We start from the raw sequence: 19,503 nt of genomic DNA on the forward strand, positions 1-19,503 counted from the left end.
GGTATGCACATTTTAATTTGGCTGTGATACTTCGTATTGATTACTGACACTGAACAGGAAAACCTGTAGGCGTTATTCACAGATACTATGAAGCTTCTGTGGGGATTTATTTTGAGTTTTTCAAATTGGTGAAATCTCCTGTTCAAAACACTAATGGACAAATTCTATTTATGGGGTTGAATTTTATCTCAACAAGACAAAACAGAAATACTCCTTTAAGTACATTGGTTCAAATCATTGAAGACATATAAATACAGTTTCAACATTATGGTATTATTTAATTATGCCTCCTGGTCCAAAGTGAACGTAAATGTTTTAGTTTTGACATTATTGTAATAAGTCTGATTTCTGCAGTCTTTAATGTTTGACAGCTTCAGTTTAGCTCAAGTGTTTCAATGTTGAACTTCTTAATCACTGTAAGACCATAATGCTCTGTGGCAATCGATAACGTGATACTTGAGCCATTTTAAATGTAATCGAGAAAATAATGTAATAAGATATGAAAATCAATATTGCAAGAAGATTCATTTTATATATTTATAATTGACAGTTATTAGAATATTTATTAACTGTTGAGGAAATGTCCAGTCAGTCTACATGTATTCATTTCATATTATTACTGAAACAATACAGCATTCGATATCACAAATATATAACATTGTCAAAAGAAAATATAGATCAACATAAACATAATTGACTGTATGAATATGTGAAAAGCTGATTAGAAAAAAAATAAAATGGCTGCACACAGCCACATTTCCTTGAGATGAAAAGCTGTGTTCATATATTACTGTACATTATTGAAAAGTTATCGGCTTTATTGGATTTTAAAAACTGCATTATTGGCCCTGATTGATCCCTGTCGCGGTCTCTGGCTGCAGCTCTGACTGGTTCAGGAATGATGTGTTAAATCTTCTTAATCAGAATAAAAGACACTTCATCAAATAATTATTGAATGGAATCACTTTGATGTGTGACTTTGTCTGGTGTGTTTGTTTGCAGGTTTACAGGTGGTTTTGAACTCCATTATTAAAGCCATGGTCCCTCTGCTCCACATCGCTCTGCTGGTTCTCTTTGTAATTATTATCTACGCAATCATCGGTCTGGAGCTCTTCATTGGCAAAATGCACGCCACGTGCTACGTCATACAAACAGGTAAAATCACTCAAAGAGGGTCAAACAGTGTTTCCCTTGTGATTTAGTCATAATACTTCCCTGACAGACTGCGTCTGACTTTGAACATTTGTTTTTGTGAGAGATTTTTTTTTTTAAGCTTGTTTTAAATAGAGTCCCACAAATGGCCTTCGCTGCGAACAGCCACAGATTTATGCTGAGCAGGGATACAATTTTAATCCCTGGGAATAAATGAACACATGTACCTTGTCAGCGAACGCTAACAAGCTGCTGAAAACAGGACAGAACAACAGATGGCGGATTAAGTCCCGAGATTGAATGACTAATTTCTGGCTATTGTGTAAACAAGCTCAACCTTTACTCTTCGTTTTGCTTTCTGCGTGGTACAAATATTCAAGAAGTAAAGATCAGTTGAGAGACATTGTTAGTCGTAAATGTGGAGTATGTATACCTTGTGTATGTGTGTGTGTGTGTGTGCAATATGTAAAACCACATCCATATTCTTAAAAGGCTTACTGAGGAGAGCAAAGCAGCTTAAATCACAGAGCCTGTCGGGCTTCAAACAGCAATTATCATCGAGGATCAACCTCTCTGTTATCTCTCTCTCCTCCACAGCCAGTTTACCTAATCTCCTCCTGGTCCTTCTTGTGTGTTTTCTTTTCGATGTCAGGAAACTCATTTTACACTTCAGTCAGGGGGTCATGATGGGAGCTGCTTTTAATCCCAATCAGTCCTGCTTCCTTGCTTTAAGGCACTTTGCTTCATTTTAGACTGACATGTACTTTAGTTATAAACAAAACACAAAGATTTTGAACTTATTGTGGCAGTAAAAATAGTTGAAAAAAGATATAATGAAGTGGGATTCCTTTGCTTTCTATAACTTTCCCTGAGCACCAGGCGTAAACGGCCGTTCACTGCCTGAGGAGAAGCTGTTAGTAACAATAACTTTATCAGTGGAAGTACAGGAAGTTCTGCACTTAAACAAAGTGTGCTCCTCATTGTGAGGCAGACAAAATGCATTTAGCGAGTGTAGAGTTTCCCTCTTGATGGCTGAGAGGTGAGGGCTCGGCAGAGTTTGTGAAAAGCTTTCATTTGAGGAGTTTTGTCTGGTCAACTGGTGAAGGAGCTTTGATCATTATGAGGGGAGGAATAGATTTTCTCCACTCTCAAAAGGAATGTGGGGGATTCGTGGATCAGTGTACCACACAGAGAAGTACCAATTTAAGTCTGGTAGTTTATTGAAAAGCTTCAATTGAACAATGGAGAAAAAAAAAAAGCCCTGCTTCTGCTGTTTGCTGTTTTTTTCAATTAGCAGTATCATGTCTGTCCGCCCCTCCAGGCGCCCTGGCAGAGGAGGAGCCCACGCCGTGTGCGGTATCGGGCCACGGCCGCCACTGCCTGCTCAACGGCACGGCGTGCCGGGAGGGCTGGCAGGGCCCCAACAACGGCATCACCAACTTCGACAACTTCCTGTTCGCCATGCTCACCGTGTTCCAGTGCATCACCATGGAGGGCTGGACCGACGTCCTCTACTGGGTAACCACTGAAATCTTGGTCACCAAGAAGCGGGAGCTCATTCGCCTCATCAACCGTTAAATTCAAGCTATGGGATGTCTTTTCTGATTGAGAGCTTTCAGGTGAACCGTCACCGTCTTTTGGTCCAAAAACCCTGAGCGGCTGCTCATGAGCAACAGCCACCAGCAGCTTTAATTATCTCAAACACTCAGCATCGAGAATGAGTTTACATCTCAGTCTACCCACATGGAGAACATCATTCACACACACACACACACACACACACACACACACTGCTCGCTGCTCTTATGCATGGATGTGTTGCCATGGCAATGCAGTGATGATCCTGCTGTGTGGAAGTGGAGGGAGGAGAGCAGACAAACCTGAAAGGACAGGAGGATAAATAATTATATAGATGGATGATTTAAATGTGACCTTTGACCTTCCTGTTTATTGTGCTACATTACCAGGATTGCAATATTGTACATAAGTAAAGGAGACACCAGCAACATCAAAAGCGATGCGACAAATGCAGAAATCATTTCCAGGTTGCGAATGGGACATAATAGAGTCAGACTTTGGAGACACACATTGTTATAAACGGAGAAAGTGTCTCTCTCCTCTTCTGCCATGTGGTCGTTTTTCACAGCATCGTCGCTGAGATTCACTCGTGGAAACACTTCCTCTTCCTCAGAGCTCCTCAGCTTCTTTCTCACATGGTTCTCTCGACTGGTCACGGTCTGAACTCCAGATTACTAAAGACACACTATTTTACTCTGTGTGAAGAGAACTGAATCAGTAAACAGAGAAATCTGCAGGTCAACTTTACACAAGCCATAGAGAATCACATTTTTTTGTAGTGAACCTGTTCATAAATGCTTGCAAAATAGTGGAATATGATAATAGAACCAAGATGATTGCAACATTTCATTAACTTTCCAGTTTTTAAAGAAACTGACAGTCAGAAGCGAGGCCACTGAATCCTGTTTTAACTGGAAACATAATCTATAGTAACATTCTAATTTGGTAATGCAGCTCAAAATGCTCTTCTGGTTCTCACTCCTTAAATTATAACTTGACTTGTGTGTTTTTTTTTCGCGTGTCTTCGTCTAGATGAACGATGCGATGGGCTTTGAGCTGCCGTGGGTCTACTTCGTCAGTCTGGTCATCTTTGGATCCTTCTTTGTCCTCAACCTGGTTTTGGGAGTCTTGAGTGGGTAAGTTCTGTGTTTCTGCATTGAGTAATTTGAATATTTGACAGAATGTTCCAGATGTAGAAAAAAGTATCTGATAACTTTGTGTGTATACCCTCTAATCAGAGTGTGTATTTTTTGTAATCAGGAATTGACGCTGTGCTCGTCTTTCTCCAGAGAGTTTTCCAAAGAGCGAGAGAAGGCCAAGGCTCGCGGGGATTTTCAGAAACTGCGTGAGAAGCAGCAGCTGGAAGAAGACCTGAAGGGCTACCTGGACTGGATCACGCAGGCAGAGGACATCGACCCCGAGAACGAGGAGGAGGGAGACGAGGAGGGCAAGAGGAATCGTGAGTCCATCGGCTTCACCGGGTTTTGTTCCTGCCATTGCTGCCTTAACTTCTTACCTGCTGAAGCTGAATTCCAGGACTGTAGTAATTTTGTTCAGAATGGGTATGGATGTGGTTGGGAAGCCATCTGCCTGTTTGGAGCCTGCAGTGCCTTATAATCCTCCACAGTGCCGTCAGTCTATCAGTCTGTCTGTTTTCTTTGTTCCCCAGTAGTCGCCCTGCTTTGACCACAGCAGGATTAAAACACACTAACTTTTTCTCCTTGAATCCTGCAGTGTGTGTGTGTGTGTGTGTGTGTGTGCCTTCCTACAGCTCTCTGTAGGCTTTTCCTCTTTTCCTTTCGCTGTCTTTATACTTGTAGCTAATAATTCTTCTCTTCTATCCTACTTTGTTTTATGTTGATGTTAATAATTCCCCAGTCTTACAGTGTATTATGCAGTTACTTTGTCCAGAATTCATACAGCCAGCAGATTTACTGTGAGAGAGACTTGATCTTCATTCATTTGAATGGAGAATAACTTTTTATGGTTTTGGTTGGAAAATGTAATAATAACACAGTTTCAAAACTACCTCCAAAATATTCTGACATTTCTATATTGGCTTACATAATGACTAATACACCCACAAGCCATGACAGTATAAACCAAGCTGATAAATATCAAACAGTTTTGTTCATCAGAAACTGATTGTGCTTGTAAGATATCAAGAGTTATGTGTAAATCCTCCGTAAACTGTAAACTGCAGACTGGTTTCAAGAGCATGAAAACCTCATTTTAATTCATTGTCACCAGCAAATGTGAGGATTGATTTTATCCTGTTAGTCCATGTAAATATTCTGTAGCAGCATCTTTTATATATATATATATATATGAGATAAGTCTGGAATGTGGATGTCCTGTATGTGTTTCTCAGTCTTCTCTGGACATGGTAGCTGTCCCAGTAGCTTGTACTGCAGCTGTCTTTCCTTCTCCTGTTCTGCTGTGTACTGACTCACTGCTTCCTCTGCTGTCTGGCTGTGTGAACTGCATGTTGTAACACCAAGGGGTCACACTGGCTGACCTCACTGAGAAGAAGAAAGGGAAGTTTGGCTGGTTCACCCAGTCAACAGAGACACAGGGTAAATGTGTGTGTGTGTGTCTGCGAGTGCCTGAAAGTGTGTGTCTTCATGAGAGCAGCTCATCCTCATCCCGGTGGGTGTGTCTGTCTGCATCAGCTTTGCTCTTGGCATGCGCATCCTGTCATGATTCAGCAGCCGATCCTCTTCACCGCCATCGTGTGTGTCCTCACTTTGTCCCGTTTTGTGACGGGCATCGCAAATGACCTCAGACTGACATCAAACTGGTAACAGGTTAATATACTGTGACTCACGAGCCACAAAACTGACTTTGTTCATGGATTAAAAAAGCCTAGACACAGTAATTAACAATTAAATGACAAAACACAAAGTTTTACAAGGGATTCACCACAAAAATGTCAAATGTGTTTTGTTTCTGTACTCAGTGGCTCACGACCAAAATAACTCAAACTGTGTCTGTGTTTCGGATCAGGTTTTTCTTCCCTCCAGCATTATTGGCTTATTAATATTGACATTATTTAGAATTTACACAGTCACATTAATTTCATGAAACATATACCAAGAAATGCCAACAGTATTTCCTCAGATAGTTCAGGCTGAAATGTTACGATTAGGTGTGTTTCTTGGTGTTTAAAGATACACAGATTCACAGTCGGTTAAAAGAAACAAATTTGACATTTATTCATGTGTAAATTGAATCAGAAATAAAGTGAATTTCCAGTGTTTGTGTCCTTCATCCAGTCATCGCCATTTAAATCCCTTTCATCTGTCAATAAACTATTTTCTGCATGTGTTTTATGAAATTTTATCATTAGCTTTTTATCTCATGTTGCAACCTCTGCTTAAAAAACTTATTACAGAACACAGAGCAAAGAGTTAAATAAGTAGGGAAATACATTCCACCTGGTTTGTTAAGGGTGCTTAATGGGCATTTTTATGGCATTGGGAATAAAACTGATGACGGTTCTTCTTTTATAATGACAGAGATAATTGATTTTGATTCAGATCAGATTCATTATGTGTTCACTGTGATTTGGTTTATCGAGAAAGCAGAAAATCAGCAGAGATCCAGAAACAAGACATGTTGGTTTATTATAGTGTCTTTTTCTTGGAGAAACAAATTGTAATCTAATTTTGTATTTTTTTTTCAATGGGGGGGATTTTTTTGTGAGCCATCATGGTAATATTGACAGCTTCATTTTCTTTCCCTGGGTTTTGGCTTGGTCTGCAGAACAATGAGTAATCCCTTGACATAGAGTATATAGTAACCACCAGTTAAAATCTACCTTTTATTTTTATTTCTTGACTTTGGACAATAACTCAGTGCATTATAGTCTCGAGCATAAATGGGTCTTTTTTTCTTCAGATTCTGAAAATTACAATTGATTGAAGGAACATTTTGTGATTTTTGAACCAAGCCAAACCAAACGCTGCATGTCTCTGATTATCAGGAGAATCAGTCATAATGAATTAAATCGATGTTGTTTGAAGGAACTGGCTTCTTTCAGGACACAGAACGCTCATCGACTCAACTTTTTCAAGTACTGACGAGTGTGTGTGTGTGTCTGTGTGTGATCCCGCAGCGAGCATGCCCACGAGTGAGACGGAGTCGGTGAACACAGACAATCACAATGGCGATGAAGATAAATCCCCCTGCTGTGGGCCTCTGTGGTGAGTGAAACAGTGCGCAGACATATCCGGCAGACACCGATTCAAACATAACAGCACACAATTATATGTTACCCAGCTTCTTTTATTTAATGTCTTTTTTTTTTACTCTCTCCAGTCAAAAAATTACTAAATCAAAGTGCAGGTTAGTACTCTGTTGTGACATCGCATGCCGGACCTTCTTCATTCACATTACTCCGTATATCCTGCATGACCGGTTAACTTTGTCTTGCATTTGCATCGTTCCAATCCCAGTTTTTTTTCCTTCTTGACACCTGGAATCCACTTGACTCAGCTTCTCCACAGCTGAAATCATGAACTCCTGCTCTGACCTTCATTCATTCTTCCATTTCTCTGAATGTTTAATTGTTTGTGGCATTTACACTTAAACCGGTTTGTTAAAGTTTAAGATTCTGAAATTGTTTGTTTGTCTTTTTGTCAGTCGTCAGTGGAGACGGTGGAACCGTTTCTGCCGGAGGAAATGCCGTGCAGCCGTTAAATCGGTGACGTTTTACTGGCTGGTCATCATCTTGGTGTTTCTCAACACTCTCACCATCGCCTCCGAGCACTACAACCAGCCGGACTGGCTCACTGAAGTCCAGGGTATCCACGTTCTGCATTTCTGGAAAAACTGAAACCTGGTGATGTTAGTCTGTGTATTTTATGCGATTCCTTTTTTTTTTTCTTAACAGACGCAGCCAACAAAGTTCTGCTGGCCTTGTTCACGTTGGAGATGCTGGTGAAAATGTACAGTCTGGGCCTGCAGGCTTACTTTGTGTCGCTGTTTAACCGCTTTGACTGCTTCGTGGTGTGTGGAGGCATCGTGGAGACCATCCTGGTGGAGCTGGCCATCATGTCTCCGCTGGGCATCTCCGTCTTCCGCTGCGTTCGGCTTCTCAGAATCTTTAAGGTCACCCGGTGAGCATTAATACGAGCCTCGATCGCTGCTTCCTTCACTTTCACGTCGTCACATACATCATATATTAAACACAAACTGCTACATTAGCTTCACCCTCTTTTCACGTGCCTGTTCTCTGTCCTCCAGCCACTGGGCGTCTCTCAGTAACTTGGTGGCCTCTCTGCTCAACTCCATGAAGTCCATCGCCTCCCTGCTGCTGCTGCTCTTCCTCTTCATCATCATCTTCTCCCTGCTCGGCATGCAGCTCTTCGGGGGGAAGTTCAACTTCGACGAGACCGTGACCAAACGGAGCACGTTTGATAACTTCCCCCAGGCTCTGCTCACCGTCTTCCAGGTTTGCGATCACAGCTTCGGGTTAGTTCAGCTGAATATTTACAGGAATTACGACCATCGTCTCCTCCTCCTCCTCCTCGCTGCGTTGACCAGATTTTGACAGGAGAAGACTGGAACACAGTGATGTACGACGGAATCATGGCGTACGGCGGGCCGGCCTCCTCTGGAATGGTGGTCTGCATTTACTTCATCATCCTCTTCATCTGTGGAAACTGTATCCTAACAGCCACGAACACACACACACACAAACACACACACGCTCAGTTTCAGATAACCATTAATGCTCGTACTCTGTTTTTAAATCACAGGTAGGTGTGTGATCGTCACATTGCATCAGGTTCGTAGTGTTTTCTCCTTAAATCTCTGGACCAGACATCCTGCTGAATGTCTTCTTGGCCATTGCCGTTGACAACCTGGCAGATGCAGAGAGTCTCAACACAGCACAGAAGGAGGAAGAAGAGGCCAAGAAGAGGAAGAATAGTGCCAAGTACTGATAAAGCTGTGGCAGATTTTTAGTTTTTTTTTTTTCCTTTATACATTTATTACATTTTCCTTTTGCAGGATAAGACAGCGTATTAATGAGTTCTGCACTGTTTTCATTGTCCCCAAAGGGAAATAAGCTTGGAGAAGAAGAGGATTGAAATAATTGAAGTGAACGACGGTGAGACCAAGGTGAGCGCTGTTCTTCAGAGATCGGGCCCGCTGTGGCCGTCTGGGTGCCGAATTTCACTGCAGATTCAGTGTTAATCTCAGTAAACACACAGCAGTGTATGCAGTAATTACTGATGGCTCTGTGCAGGTGCCAGCAGAGGATTTGGAGGAAGACAAAGAGTTATATCCTGCCCTTGACTCTCCAGGTAAAGTGACTTGTCCGAAACTTTACCCGACAGAAATAAATGGTTATCACAGTTTTATGGTCATTATAATGACTACAACTTTCGGGTGTACGGTTTAGGCGTTTGTGCTTTATTTATCGTGCATTCTTCTTCCTGACTGGTTACAGTAACAGCTATTATCCAGACTGAATCTACAAAAGTAGATTCATTTGAGTGTGTGTATGATATAAGCAGCAGTAGCCTTCAAACAGAACAGATGTCTGAAATGTCTCATAATGATGATGTCCTGTCCTCCACCTCCCAGAAGCCCCCTCGGGTCCTCGACCTCAGCGGCTCTCTGAACTCACCATCAAAGAGAAGACGCCGCCCATCCCGGAGGGCAGCGCCTTCTTCATCTTCAGCAGCACCAACCCGTGAGTCTGAACCCAGGCTGACGAAAACAACAGGTTAAAAATCAGCCCTGCATCCCGTCAGCATTCTCACGTTCACCGACGTTTCCTGCAGGGTCCGAGTGTTCTGCCACAAGCTGATCAACCATCAGATCTTCACCAACCTCATCCTGGTCTTCATCATGCTGAGCTCCGTGTCTCTGGCTGCCGAGGACCCCATCCGCAACTTCTCCGCCCGCAACATCGTACGTAAACAGCCTCCGAGAGTTTAACTCCAGGCATCCGATCTATTTCCAGAGATACATATTTGTCTCTTTGTAGAGACATTAACCCCTCACACTGCTTGAAGCAAATTTAAAGTAATATTCCTTCTTGCTCGAGCAGAGAAACTTGATTTGGACACAGCACATACATTAAATATGTAAAAATGAAGTTATGATGCAAATGACTAACATTACACTTTTACGTTGCAGTAAATATAATCTGTGTCCAGAATATGCATCAATTAGAGGGATATATAAAAAACAGAAGCTGTTTCTGACTTTTATGTGTGTGTAAAGTGCTGATTCACTCTCATGACTGACGTGGATATGGTAGCAATCTGTTATTTTTCAGTAAAGTGATGCTGCCGATACTCAAACGGTTTTCGAAGAAATTCCAGTTAACGACAATTAAACAGGAGCAAAACTGAGGGAAACAAAGTCATGCTTTTTGTAACTGGCGTTTTTCGTTTTGTTCGCTGTCAGTCCATGCTTCTCTTTATGTGGCGTTTTTTAATATAACTGAACTCTTATGGTCATTCCAGTAAAGGGATCATTTCATGAACATTATATAATGTCGCATCATGCACTGACTCACTGCGGTAGCCCCGGTACCTTCAGCTGCACCAAGCTGTGGTGACATGCTTTTTCACCGCAGCCATTTAACATGAAACAGTCGATTACGTCCAGGTATGATCGATCTGAGAAGGTCTGCACGGCGAGTCTCCACCTCTCCGCCTGTGTTTTAGCCTCAGGTTGAATCTCTTCGAACAGGGCTTTAGCTTTACTCTTGTTTTTGGTACTTTGTGATTCTCACTGGGTAAGAAACTGAACTAAATTTAAACGGGAGAATCTTCATAATAACATACATGAGCGATGTGCTAACTGCATGTATGATAAAGACAATAAATACTGTGCCGTTTATCCTGAAATGACTTGAATTTGTGCATTGCCTTTTGCAGATTCTTGGTTATTTTGACTATGCTTTCACCGCAATCTTTACTGTTGAGATCCTGTTGAAGGTAAATGTCCGCTGCGTGCTGTGCTGTGCTGTGCCGGGTAGAGCTTTAGTAACCCTGCGTGCTTGTGTCGCTCTGATTGCCTCCTCAGATCCTAGGCTATGCAGACTATGTCTTCACTAGTATGTTTACATTTGAGATCCTTATAAAGGTAAACAAAAATTGCTGCGTTGCCACAGCAACAACCCAACACTTCCAAGCTTGCCGCATACATCTCCCCCCCCCCCCCCTCCATTTTTTTGTCTGGATGATGTTTGGTCCAATTGGCCTCCCTGCCTGTCCTGTAGCCAGTCTGCCAACATGGAAATCATGCGTCTGCGTTAGATGTTTTTTTTTTTAATTTTTGTCTGTTCGTTACTTTTTGTTGCGGTCCGTTCCCTTTGAAGCAGTCAAATTTCAACGACAGCTCCTCTTTTTCGTCTATCTTTAGAATTTTTGAATTTTTGAATTATTTCTCTAAATGATGAATCTGAACTAGTCGAGTCTGTTATTTAAAAAAATAAATCAATAAAAAAATCACACTGCAACTTTCTGATTAGTATGTGATGTGCATACGTACCTCCAGGCAACAGTTCTCAAAGTGTGCAGCGAGGCTCCTACAGGGGGCGCCAGAGAGTTTAAAGAGGCTGCAGCAGAAGGATGAATCTCCAAGTCAGATTGTAAACTTTTCCTGAAAGGATTTGTAGGAATTTTTTTCTTGATACACTTTTTTTTTTTTTTTTTTTTTTTTTTTGCAGAATTTGTATAACACACAAATTAAATGGTAAAATAAACTTTAGTGCGAACCCATAAGTGTCGCAGCTGTTGCAGTTGCGAAGTCTTGCATTCCAGAGATTTTCTGTAATTATGAGACAAAAGTAGATGAAACTAATGGTTTAAGTTCGGTGAAGGTTGTTCCTCCTCCCACACTTTCAGATCCCCTCGACCACGATAACTTTTATTGTCCTCGATCTGACACGCAAGAAGACATTTATGTTTTGTTTAAATCAGACACAAAAGGTTCTTGAAAAATATTGCATAACTACGACAGTTTGAATTTCATCATTAATTCGTGACTCCATTGCTTGTTGCATGTCTGCACCAGGTAATTTTCATGTTTCACAGTTTAAGACCAACTAATGAAAACATTAATGACCCAGTTTATGATGTTCCATGGAATGTTGTTTATATCATTTATATGTATAGATATGTGCGTGTGTATGTGTGTGTGTGTATGTGTGTGTGTGTGTGTGTGTGCTGCACTGCAAATGTATGTTTCAGGCTGCACTGGTTTTAAAGTAGTTTATTGAATATAACGTACTGTGAGGTGTCTAAATATGTTTGACATGGTCTGTCATCTACAGTGTGTGTCTGCATTCAGAAACTGTTTGTTTTCAGCTACACTGTGCTTATTACGTGTATGTTACTGTAAATTAAATTCCACTTTTGTTTATTTTCAAATGATTTTTTCTGAGACACATTAGAAAGAATTACGCTGTAATCCTACAAAGAGCTTTTCTTCACAGTCTTTTCGGTCTTTCTTAAAGGCTGCTCCCCCTCTGTGGGTTTATTGTGTGAAAGTTTCCTCTGTTTTGTCCAGATGACGGCATTTGGAGCCTTCCTTCATAAAGGGGCCTTCTGCAGAAACTACTTCAACCTGTTAGACCTGCTGGTGGTCGGCGTGTCTCTGGTGTCTTTTGGCATTCAGTACGTATCGCTACTGAAATGAAGTCGTGATTTTAAAGCGACGTCATTCAATTTCATTTTGTCTCATACGGTAAACATTCCCTGTGCTGAAAACACTGAAAACACTGGTGCTAGCAGAATCTTGAGCTTCCTACCAAAATGTTTTTTCTGTTCTCTGTAGGTCGTCTGCCATCTCTGTGGTGAAGATTCTGCGTGTTTTGCGAGTGCTTCGTCCACTGAGAGCCATCAACAGGGCCAAGGGCCTCAAGGTGAGAATGAAACACTTTGAATGAGCAGATCTGGTTTGTGCTCTCTTGTAAAGTTAAGTATGATCTCAGATAGTGCCTGCTGTGTAATTCCCCTCATCGTTTCCACCCGTGTCTCTTGCAGCATGTGGTCCAGTGTGTGTTTGTTGCCATCAGGACAATCGGCAACATCATGATCGTCACCACGCTGCTGCAGTTCATGTTTGCCTGCATCGGAGTGCAGCTCTTCAAGGTACCAGAGTAGAGAGCAGCCCCTGCAGACTCACCTGATCAGCAGAAGAAAGGCTTTATATAATATGCACCTCTGACATTCTCATTATTCTTTAAAAAGGGAAAATTCTATAGATGCACAGATGACGCCAAGTCCAGCCCAGACGAGTGCAAGTAAGTTCTTCCTGATTCCTACTTCCTGCTTACGGCCTTTATCTCTCGCAGCTCTTTATCTAACACTGTCCTTAAATCTTAGAGGCACATATATTCTCTATAACAACGGGGACACAGCTCTGCCCATGGTGAAGGAAAGGATCTGGTACAACAGTGACTTCAACTTCGACAACGTCCTCATGGCCATGATGGCTCTCTTCACCGTCTCCACCTTTGAGGGATGGCCCACGTAAGTACCGCATCCAGTCTGATATGAGGAGTTATTTATTGCTTCAAAGCAATTTCTTGAGTGCTCAAAAAACAGTGGAGTGAATGAAACAGGTGAGGAGGGGATGAGGATTGGTTTCAGGAGTGATAGAAGGATCCCAGCTGCTGAAGTCAGTGTAGAGGATGGCTGAATATTGTTGATCTGAAGACAAGCTGTAGGTTTAAATCTCATATTCAAATAATCACTCGGCTTCTTCTGTGTCCTTGCAGTTTGCTGTACAAAGCCATTGACTCCAACAGGGAGAACATGGGCCCCATCTACAACTACCGCATCGAGATCTCCATCTTCTTCATCATCTACATCATCATCATCGCCTTCTTCATGATGAACATCTTTGTCGGTTTCGTCATCGTCACGTTCCAGGAGCAAGGAGAGAAAGAGTATAAAAACTGTGAGCTGGATAAAAACCAGGTAGCGATTGTCTTTTTAATCATGGTTTGTGATGAAGCACATCAATAGAGCTCTGGTTTGTTTGGGGCGAGGCCCGAGGCTTTCTCTTCGAGTGGACGTACTGCATTTGTTTCTCTCTTTTCTTCGTTACATCTGAAACGTGGCTCTCAACACCACCGCAGCGCCAGTGTGTGGAGTACGCTCTGAAAGCCCGGCCCCTGCGACGCTACATTCCCAAAAACCCGTATCAGTACAAGTTCTGGTATGTGGTCAACTCCACCGGCTTCGAGTACGTCATGTTCGTCCTGATCATCCTCAACACTCTGTGTCTGGCCATTCAGGTAGGGGCTCCGCTCAGCCTCTCTCTTATTTGTGCAGTTATGAAATACAGATTCATGTTATTATTTGCCCAGAAGCTGTGAGATAAATGTACTTTTAGTTTGTCACACCTCCTAAAATCGGTAACGGCTACATTTGAGTGTCAGCAAGTGTGTGAAATAACATTAAGTAGACTTTTTTGGCCATCAAATAACACAATTGTGTAACTGAACGGGGAGGTAGATCATCTTGGTGTCAACAGCTCTGCTAAAAGTGAATCTGCAAACTCAAAAACACGTTGGGTTCTATGAACTGTCGTGTCGATGTGTGAGAAAGATTCACCCTCTTCTGATGAGCGTGTGAAAGACACATGAATGCATTTCTTCTTAAACGTGTTCATCCACTCCATCTCCCTGTCCCTTCAGCACCACGGACAGTCCCACCTGTTTAACTACGCCATGGACATTCTCAACATGGTGTTCACCGGCGTCTTCACCGTCGAGATGATCCTCAAGCTCATCGCCTTCAAACCCAGAGTGAGTCTCAAATCTGCGACCCCCCCCCCCCCCCCCCCCCCCTCCTCTCATCTCCTCCTGCAGACATTCAAGCAAATTATATTCTGACATGTGCAAAGGTGCACAACGCCCTCGAACCAAATCCTTCCCTTCCCCGTATCCCGGCCCTAATTGTTCCTCTGACCTCCCTGTTTCGACTGTTTGCTTGCTTTCCGACTCCCCCTCGATCTGATTCTCACTGTGACTCACCCTCCTTTTCTCCATAACATTTCCCGCCTCCCCTCCTCCTCCTCCTCCTCCTCCTCCTCCTCCTCCTGCTGGCTGCGTGTGCCGCCACATTCAGGGCTATGTCGGGGACGCCTGGAACGTCTTCGACGCTCTGGTGGTGATTGGCAGTGTAGTCGACATCATACTCAGCCAGGTAGAGAGACGTCAGTATGTACCGACCTGTCACTCCCTCTCCCTCTGCTCCCACTGCTGCCGCCACTCTCTCCAGATTTTCCTCCCTTCCTCCTTTCCTTCCTGTCCTAATTTTGTGTCGGCCAGCTCCAGTTTCAGAGGGAAGTCTGGTGAATAGTTCAGAGTCAAAATGAACAGCTCTTAATGTGTTACTTCAAGAAGTCGCTCCATCATCGGGATGAATGTCTACTGGAGCTGCTTTTTAACCTATTTGAATAAAAAATAACTAAAATTGACAATTTACCATTTATTGATCAGCAATATGAATTCATCATCCCACAAACTGTGGAAGGAAGGATTTAACTTTCAGCCTCACTCTGTTGTATCGAACTTTTGATGTTCTTCTCTTTCTATCTTTCTTTCTCTCTTTTTGTTTTACCTCTTCCTTCCGTTTCATTTCTTGCTTTGTTGTCTCTCTTCCTCTTTTCTGTGTGTCTTTGTCGCTTGTGCTCGCAGAACTATTTTGCTGATGCATGGAACACGTTTGATGCCTTAATTGTTGTGGGTAGCGTGGTTGACATTGCCATCACTGAGATCAATGTAAGTAGTCATTTATCACACCTGCCTTTATGTGCCTTGCTTTAGTGTCTTAGTTGCTCTCAAGCTCGCAACTTTTTATTTCCCTTTTGTTTTTCTACACAAATCCAGCTAATTGATTTTGATGGGACAAGATGCTGATGGGATAAAATAATGTTATTCAAGCTTTTATTTCATAGATCAGATTGTTTTTAAGGCCTTTTTAAACGCAATGATTTCAGCGTCAGGTCTAAGATATCGGTTTGAGATTTCAGAATTCAGATTTAATCAACTTTAATAATTTTTCTACCTGAAGTGGTTGGTAAGGCTGAGGGGCTCAAATATGTTAAAATATCACTGATGTTGAATTATTTCGATGCTATTTCAAGCAGTTTAGGAATAAAATTGCAGAAGTTAAGTCAGTAATGTTTTTTATGTACTGTAAAAATAGTAAAATAGTAAAATGGTAAGGTGGATGTTTTGAATGCTTCTTATTTAGTTGTTTTGTTTTGTATATTGTCAAATTTCCACTTTGTCATTTTTCCCAGCAGAGCTTGCTGTACCACCGCATTCCGATTTCATTTTTTATTCCAGCTTTTTCATCTCTAAATGCATATTTGTCCTGAACTGCCTGGAGGTATTGAAGTGAAGCATGCCCAGTCTCTGTTGGTTAAAATCCCCAAAATGATAATATAATTTAAAACTCATGTAGTTGGGTGAATATGATGAATTGAGTTAGGCAGGATTTAAATATTTATCGAGGCATATCAGCACATGACGGTAAAAGCTGGTCGGTATTTCTCGGTAACAAAAAGCAATCTCGTAACTATAATTTCACTGAAAGCTGTCAGCGAGAAACACACTGAATCCCAATGTTAGAGATTAACTCAGTGAAGTTACTACCAGCAGTAGTAGTTTAAGTTTATTTTCCATCGGCTTTGTGTGCATGCCTCTTATATCTGAGAATATAAGAATGAAGCTTCTGCATGACAGGATTCACGCTGCTGCTGATGTTCGTGTTGGACGGCGTGCTGCTGTGAAGGAGGGGCGCTCCCGCGTGCGTTTCCGTGTTACTGGGTGTTGAATGAGGCTGAGGTGACGCTGATTTGTGATGTTCGCAGCAGCACTGACCCGTGGATAGTTTGGGGCCGTGCGGCTGGTCTGTTTGACTCCCATTAACTTTGGGCTTTTGGTTTTAAGTCGGCAGCCATCCCTGTTGTCAAGGTGATAGTGGAGCCAGGGGTAAGAAGAAGCCCCGCCTGTTCTGTTCAGACCCCCACACCTGTCTGTGGTCATCCAGAACCAAAGCATCCACACATCTGTGTTGTAACACTGGGATGCTTTTCATTTATCCGTCCGAGTTTAAGGTGTTTGAATTCTTCATGTTCGTCAAAGTCCTGTTCTGAATCCGCCTGGTTTGGTACCAGTTTGAATTTGTTGACATCATTCGTCCTGTCCCAGCGCATGGCATGACGCAGCGGATGTGATAACACTGAATGTTCTCAGCTCCCTCCTCATTTTAATGTAGATTTACTAAAGTCTACAGTCGACGTTGGTATTTCCTGTGAAAAGACGACCTTCGTGTTTGTATTCGGTGTAAAACTGTTTGGATTCTTCTGCCACTGGGCGCTTCTGTCTGTCGTCTGTTTCTGAATAAGTCGTGCACAGTGAAGTGTGCTGTGTGGCATGGTGTATGGTGTGTTGCACAGTCAGTCTGCATGGCCGTCGACTGTTGTCACTGTGAAGATACAGGAGGTTCACAGACGCCACGATATTCAAAAGGATTTCTTCGTCCGTGTTGCTTGAACTCAGACGTCTTTATTGTGAGAAAGATCGCATGTCTGCTCGACTGCATGAACAAACAAGAGAGACAGTGCGGCTTTTTCTTTTTCTCTCATGAACGTTTCACTGCTCCTTCACGTCAGAACACGGAGGACAGCGCTCGCATCTCCATCACCTTCTTCCGCCTGTTCAGGGTGATGCGGCTGGTCAAGCTGCTGAGCAGAGGCGAGGGAATCCGCACGCTGCTGTGGACCTTCATTAAGTCCTTCCAGGTGAGAGCGCAGCACGATGCTGTAACCCAGCATGCTCAGGCACTGTTCCATCATGTTACATTTTGTTGCCACAAACATCGAACCAAACCTTTTCAGCGTGCCATCGGTGTTAGCAGTGTTTACGTTCAAAACAGTGATGAAAAGAGTTTGAAACCATGTGATATTCAAAGTATTTAATCAAACCAGTGGATCAGACTATAACTTTAATATGACTCTGTGTTTTTATGAATTATATACTGATGATTGAAGTGCATTTAAACAGTGTAGTGATATTTTATCTTCTTTGTTTCCCCACCTAGGCTCTTCCGTACGTCGCCCTCCTGATCGCCATGCTGTTCTTCATCTACGCTGTTATTGGAATGCAGGTGAGGAAATTTCTCTCATCAACTAAATCGGACCAAATATAAAACGAATGTGACTCTTATTGCATCGGGTCGTTTTTATAAAAAAGGTTTTCTTGGCCAGTTCTGTTTTTTGTGAAAACATCAAGAAAAGACATGAAATTAAAACATCTGTTGATATTTTGAAGACAAGACAAGGTCACACATACAGGCAGACGTACGGGCAGCTTTGGCCTATTTCTACACAGATCTCTATTTTTAAGTAGATCTTAAGATCTTACATTCGAACAATGCAGTAATAACATATTAAACCATATACATAAGTGCTTTCTCTTGCAGTTTGTGGCCATCAGTGATTCATTTGTTCACTTTCTCGATGATTCATGTCTTTTTTTTTTTCAGGTGTTTGGGAAAATAGCAATGGTGGATGGGACCCAAATCAACCGCAACAACAACTTTCAGACGTTTCCCCAGGCCGTCCTCATGCTCTTCAGGTCTGCACACGTTTACAGCTGTTGTTCACAAACACCCACGAAGCTTCAAAGCTACATGAATGAACAAAATCAGCTGTCTTCATGTTCTTGTGTGCTTTTTTCCAGGTGTGCCACCGGGGAGGCCTGGCAGGAGATCATGCTGGCCTGTCTGCCCGGAAAACTGTGCGATTCAGAGTCGGACTACAACCCGGGCGAGGAGAGAACCTGCGGCAGCGGCTTTGCCATCATCTACTTCATCAGCTTCTACATGCTCTGTGCTTTTCTGGTACAGTTCGCTCATCCGGACGAGCCGAGCGAGACGCAGACGTTCAGCTCTCACATCCCCGTGTCGCGTTCTGGTTTCAGATCATCAACCTGTTTGTCGCCGTCATCATGGATAACTTTGACTATCTGACTCGTGATTGGTCCATTCTTGGGCCGCATCACCTGGATGAGTTCAAACGGATCTGGTCAGAGTACGACCCAGAAGCCAAGTGAGTACTGAGGACACGCTGATCCGCTCCGTGAGAGACCGTGTTCAGCCGTCCTGATTGCTCCGTAGAGGGATGGATCGGGTGAAGCGAGGACGGCGCTCACGGTCTCTTCCTGTTGTCAGGGGCAGAATAAAGCATCTGGATGTGGTGACCCTGCTGAGACGGATCCAGCCTCCTCTGGGCTTTGGCAAACTCTGCCCCCACAGAGTGGCTTGTAAGGTGAGTTTCAGCAGAGCGGCGAGACACTCGCCTCCGCAGAGCAAGAATCAAGCTCTGTTAGGATGAATATTACAGCGTTTCTGCCTCACGCTCGCTGCTGTTTGTGCTGGATTTCATTGTGAACCTGCTTCCTGAATTCTGTTGCAGCGGCTGGTGGCCATGAACATGCCTCTGAACAGCGACGGCACCGTCATGTTCAACGCCACTCTGTTTGCTTTGGTTCGCACCGCTCTCAAGATCAAGACTGAGGGTGAGTGTGCACAGTGGGTGTTTACATGTTCAGTACCATCGCATCCATTCTCAGGGGTACTGGTATGGTGTTATTGATATTAATATCATTAAAAAAATCATATTGTTTATTTGATCAAAGGAGAGGTATAATGAAGCAGTCCTCATGCATAAATGACTGTCTCATTTGCTGAAACACAGGTGATGTGTTATTAAATTATTTTT

At 42.8% G+C, this 19,503-nt stretch overlaps 1 protein-coding gene across 1 annotated transcript in view; it reads left to right on the forward strand.

Moving 5' to 3' along the window:
- cacna1db (calcium channel, voltage-dependent, L type, alpha 1D subunit, b) overlaps positions 1 to 19,503 on the forward strand; it is a 61,732-nt gene that overhangs the window by 33,861 nt on the left and 8,368 nt on the right. The window contains exons 6-40 of the mRNA XM_030118450.1: positions 1,003 to 1,155; positions 2,474 to 2,670; positions 3,763 to 3,866; positions 4,020 to 4,189; positions 5,232 to 5,306; positions 6,848 to 6,935; positions 7,051 to 7,077; positions 7,375 to 7,535; positions 7,625 to 7,850; positions 7,978 to 8,185; positions 8,278 to 8,398; positions 8,557 to 8,671; positions 8,796 to 8,856; positions 8,984 to 9,041; positions 9,325 to 9,433; positions 9,525 to 9,654; positions 10,632 to 10,691; positions 10,780 to 10,839; positions 12,268 to 12,374; positions 12,535 to 12,622; positions 12,744 to 12,851; positions 12,951 to 13,003; positions 13,086 to 13,232; positions 13,481 to 13,682; positions 13,844 to 14,002; positions 14,405 to 14,515; positions 14,838 to 14,915; positions 16,670 to 16,711; positions 17,395 to 17,523; positions 17,823 to 17,888; positions 18,267 to 18,358; positions 18,464 to 18,623; positions 18,704 to 18,831; positions 18,954 to 19,050; positions 19,198 to 19,300. Of these exons, the coding sequence (XP_029974310.1) occupies positions 1,003 to 1,155; positions 2,474 to 2,670; positions 3,763 to 3,866; positions 4,020 to 4,189; positions 5,232 to 5,306; positions 6,848 to 6,935; positions 7,051 to 7,077; positions 7,375 to 7,535; positions 7,625 to 7,850; positions 7,978 to 8,185; positions 8,278 to 8,398; positions 8,557 to 8,671; positions 8,796 to 8,856; positions 8,984 to 9,041; positions 9,325 to 9,433; positions 9,525 to 9,654; positions 10,632 to 10,691; positions 10,780 to 10,839; positions 12,268 to 12,374; positions 12,535 to 12,622; positions 12,744 to 12,851; positions 12,951 to 13,003; positions 13,086 to 13,232; positions 13,481 to 13,682; positions 13,844 to 14,002; positions 14,405 to 14,515; positions 14,838 to 14,915; positions 16,670 to 16,711; positions 17,395 to 17,523; positions 17,823 to 17,888; positions 18,267 to 18,358; positions 18,464 to 18,623; positions 18,704 to 18,831; positions 18,954 to 19,050; positions 19,198 to 19,300 (3,993 nt within the window). The remainder of the gene's footprint in view (positions 1 to 1,002; positions 1,156 to 2,473; positions 2,671 to 3,762; positions 3,867 to 4,019; positions 4,190 to 5,231; positions 5,307 to 6,847; positions 6,936 to 7,050; positions 7,078 to 7,374; positions 7,536 to 7,624; positions 7,851 to 7,977; positions 8,186 to 8,277; positions 8,399 to 8,556; positions 8,672 to 8,795; positions 8,857 to 8,983; positions 9,042 to 9,324; positions 9,434 to 9,524; positions 9,655 to 10,631; positions 10,692 to 10,779; positions 10,840 to 12,267; positions 12,375 to 12,534; positions 12,623 to 12,743; positions 12,852 to 12,950; positions 13,004 to 13,085; positions 13,233 to 13,480; positions 13,683 to 13,843; positions 14,003 to 14,404; positions 14,516 to 14,837; positions 14,916 to 16,669; positions 16,712 to 17,394; positions 17,524 to 17,822; positions 17,889 to 18,266; positions 18,359 to 18,463; positions 18,624 to 18,703; positions 18,832 to 18,953; positions 19,051 to 19,197; positions 19,301 to 19,503) is intronic.

Source organism: Salarias fasciatus, chromosome 20 (assembly GCF_902148845.1).
Source record: "Salarias fasciatus chromosome 20, fSalaFa1.1, whole genome shotgun sequence".
In the NCBI taxonomy this organism is placed as follows: domain Eukaryota; kingdom Metazoa; phylum Chordata; class Actinopteri; order Blenniiformes; family Blenniidae; genus Salarias; species Salarias fasciatus.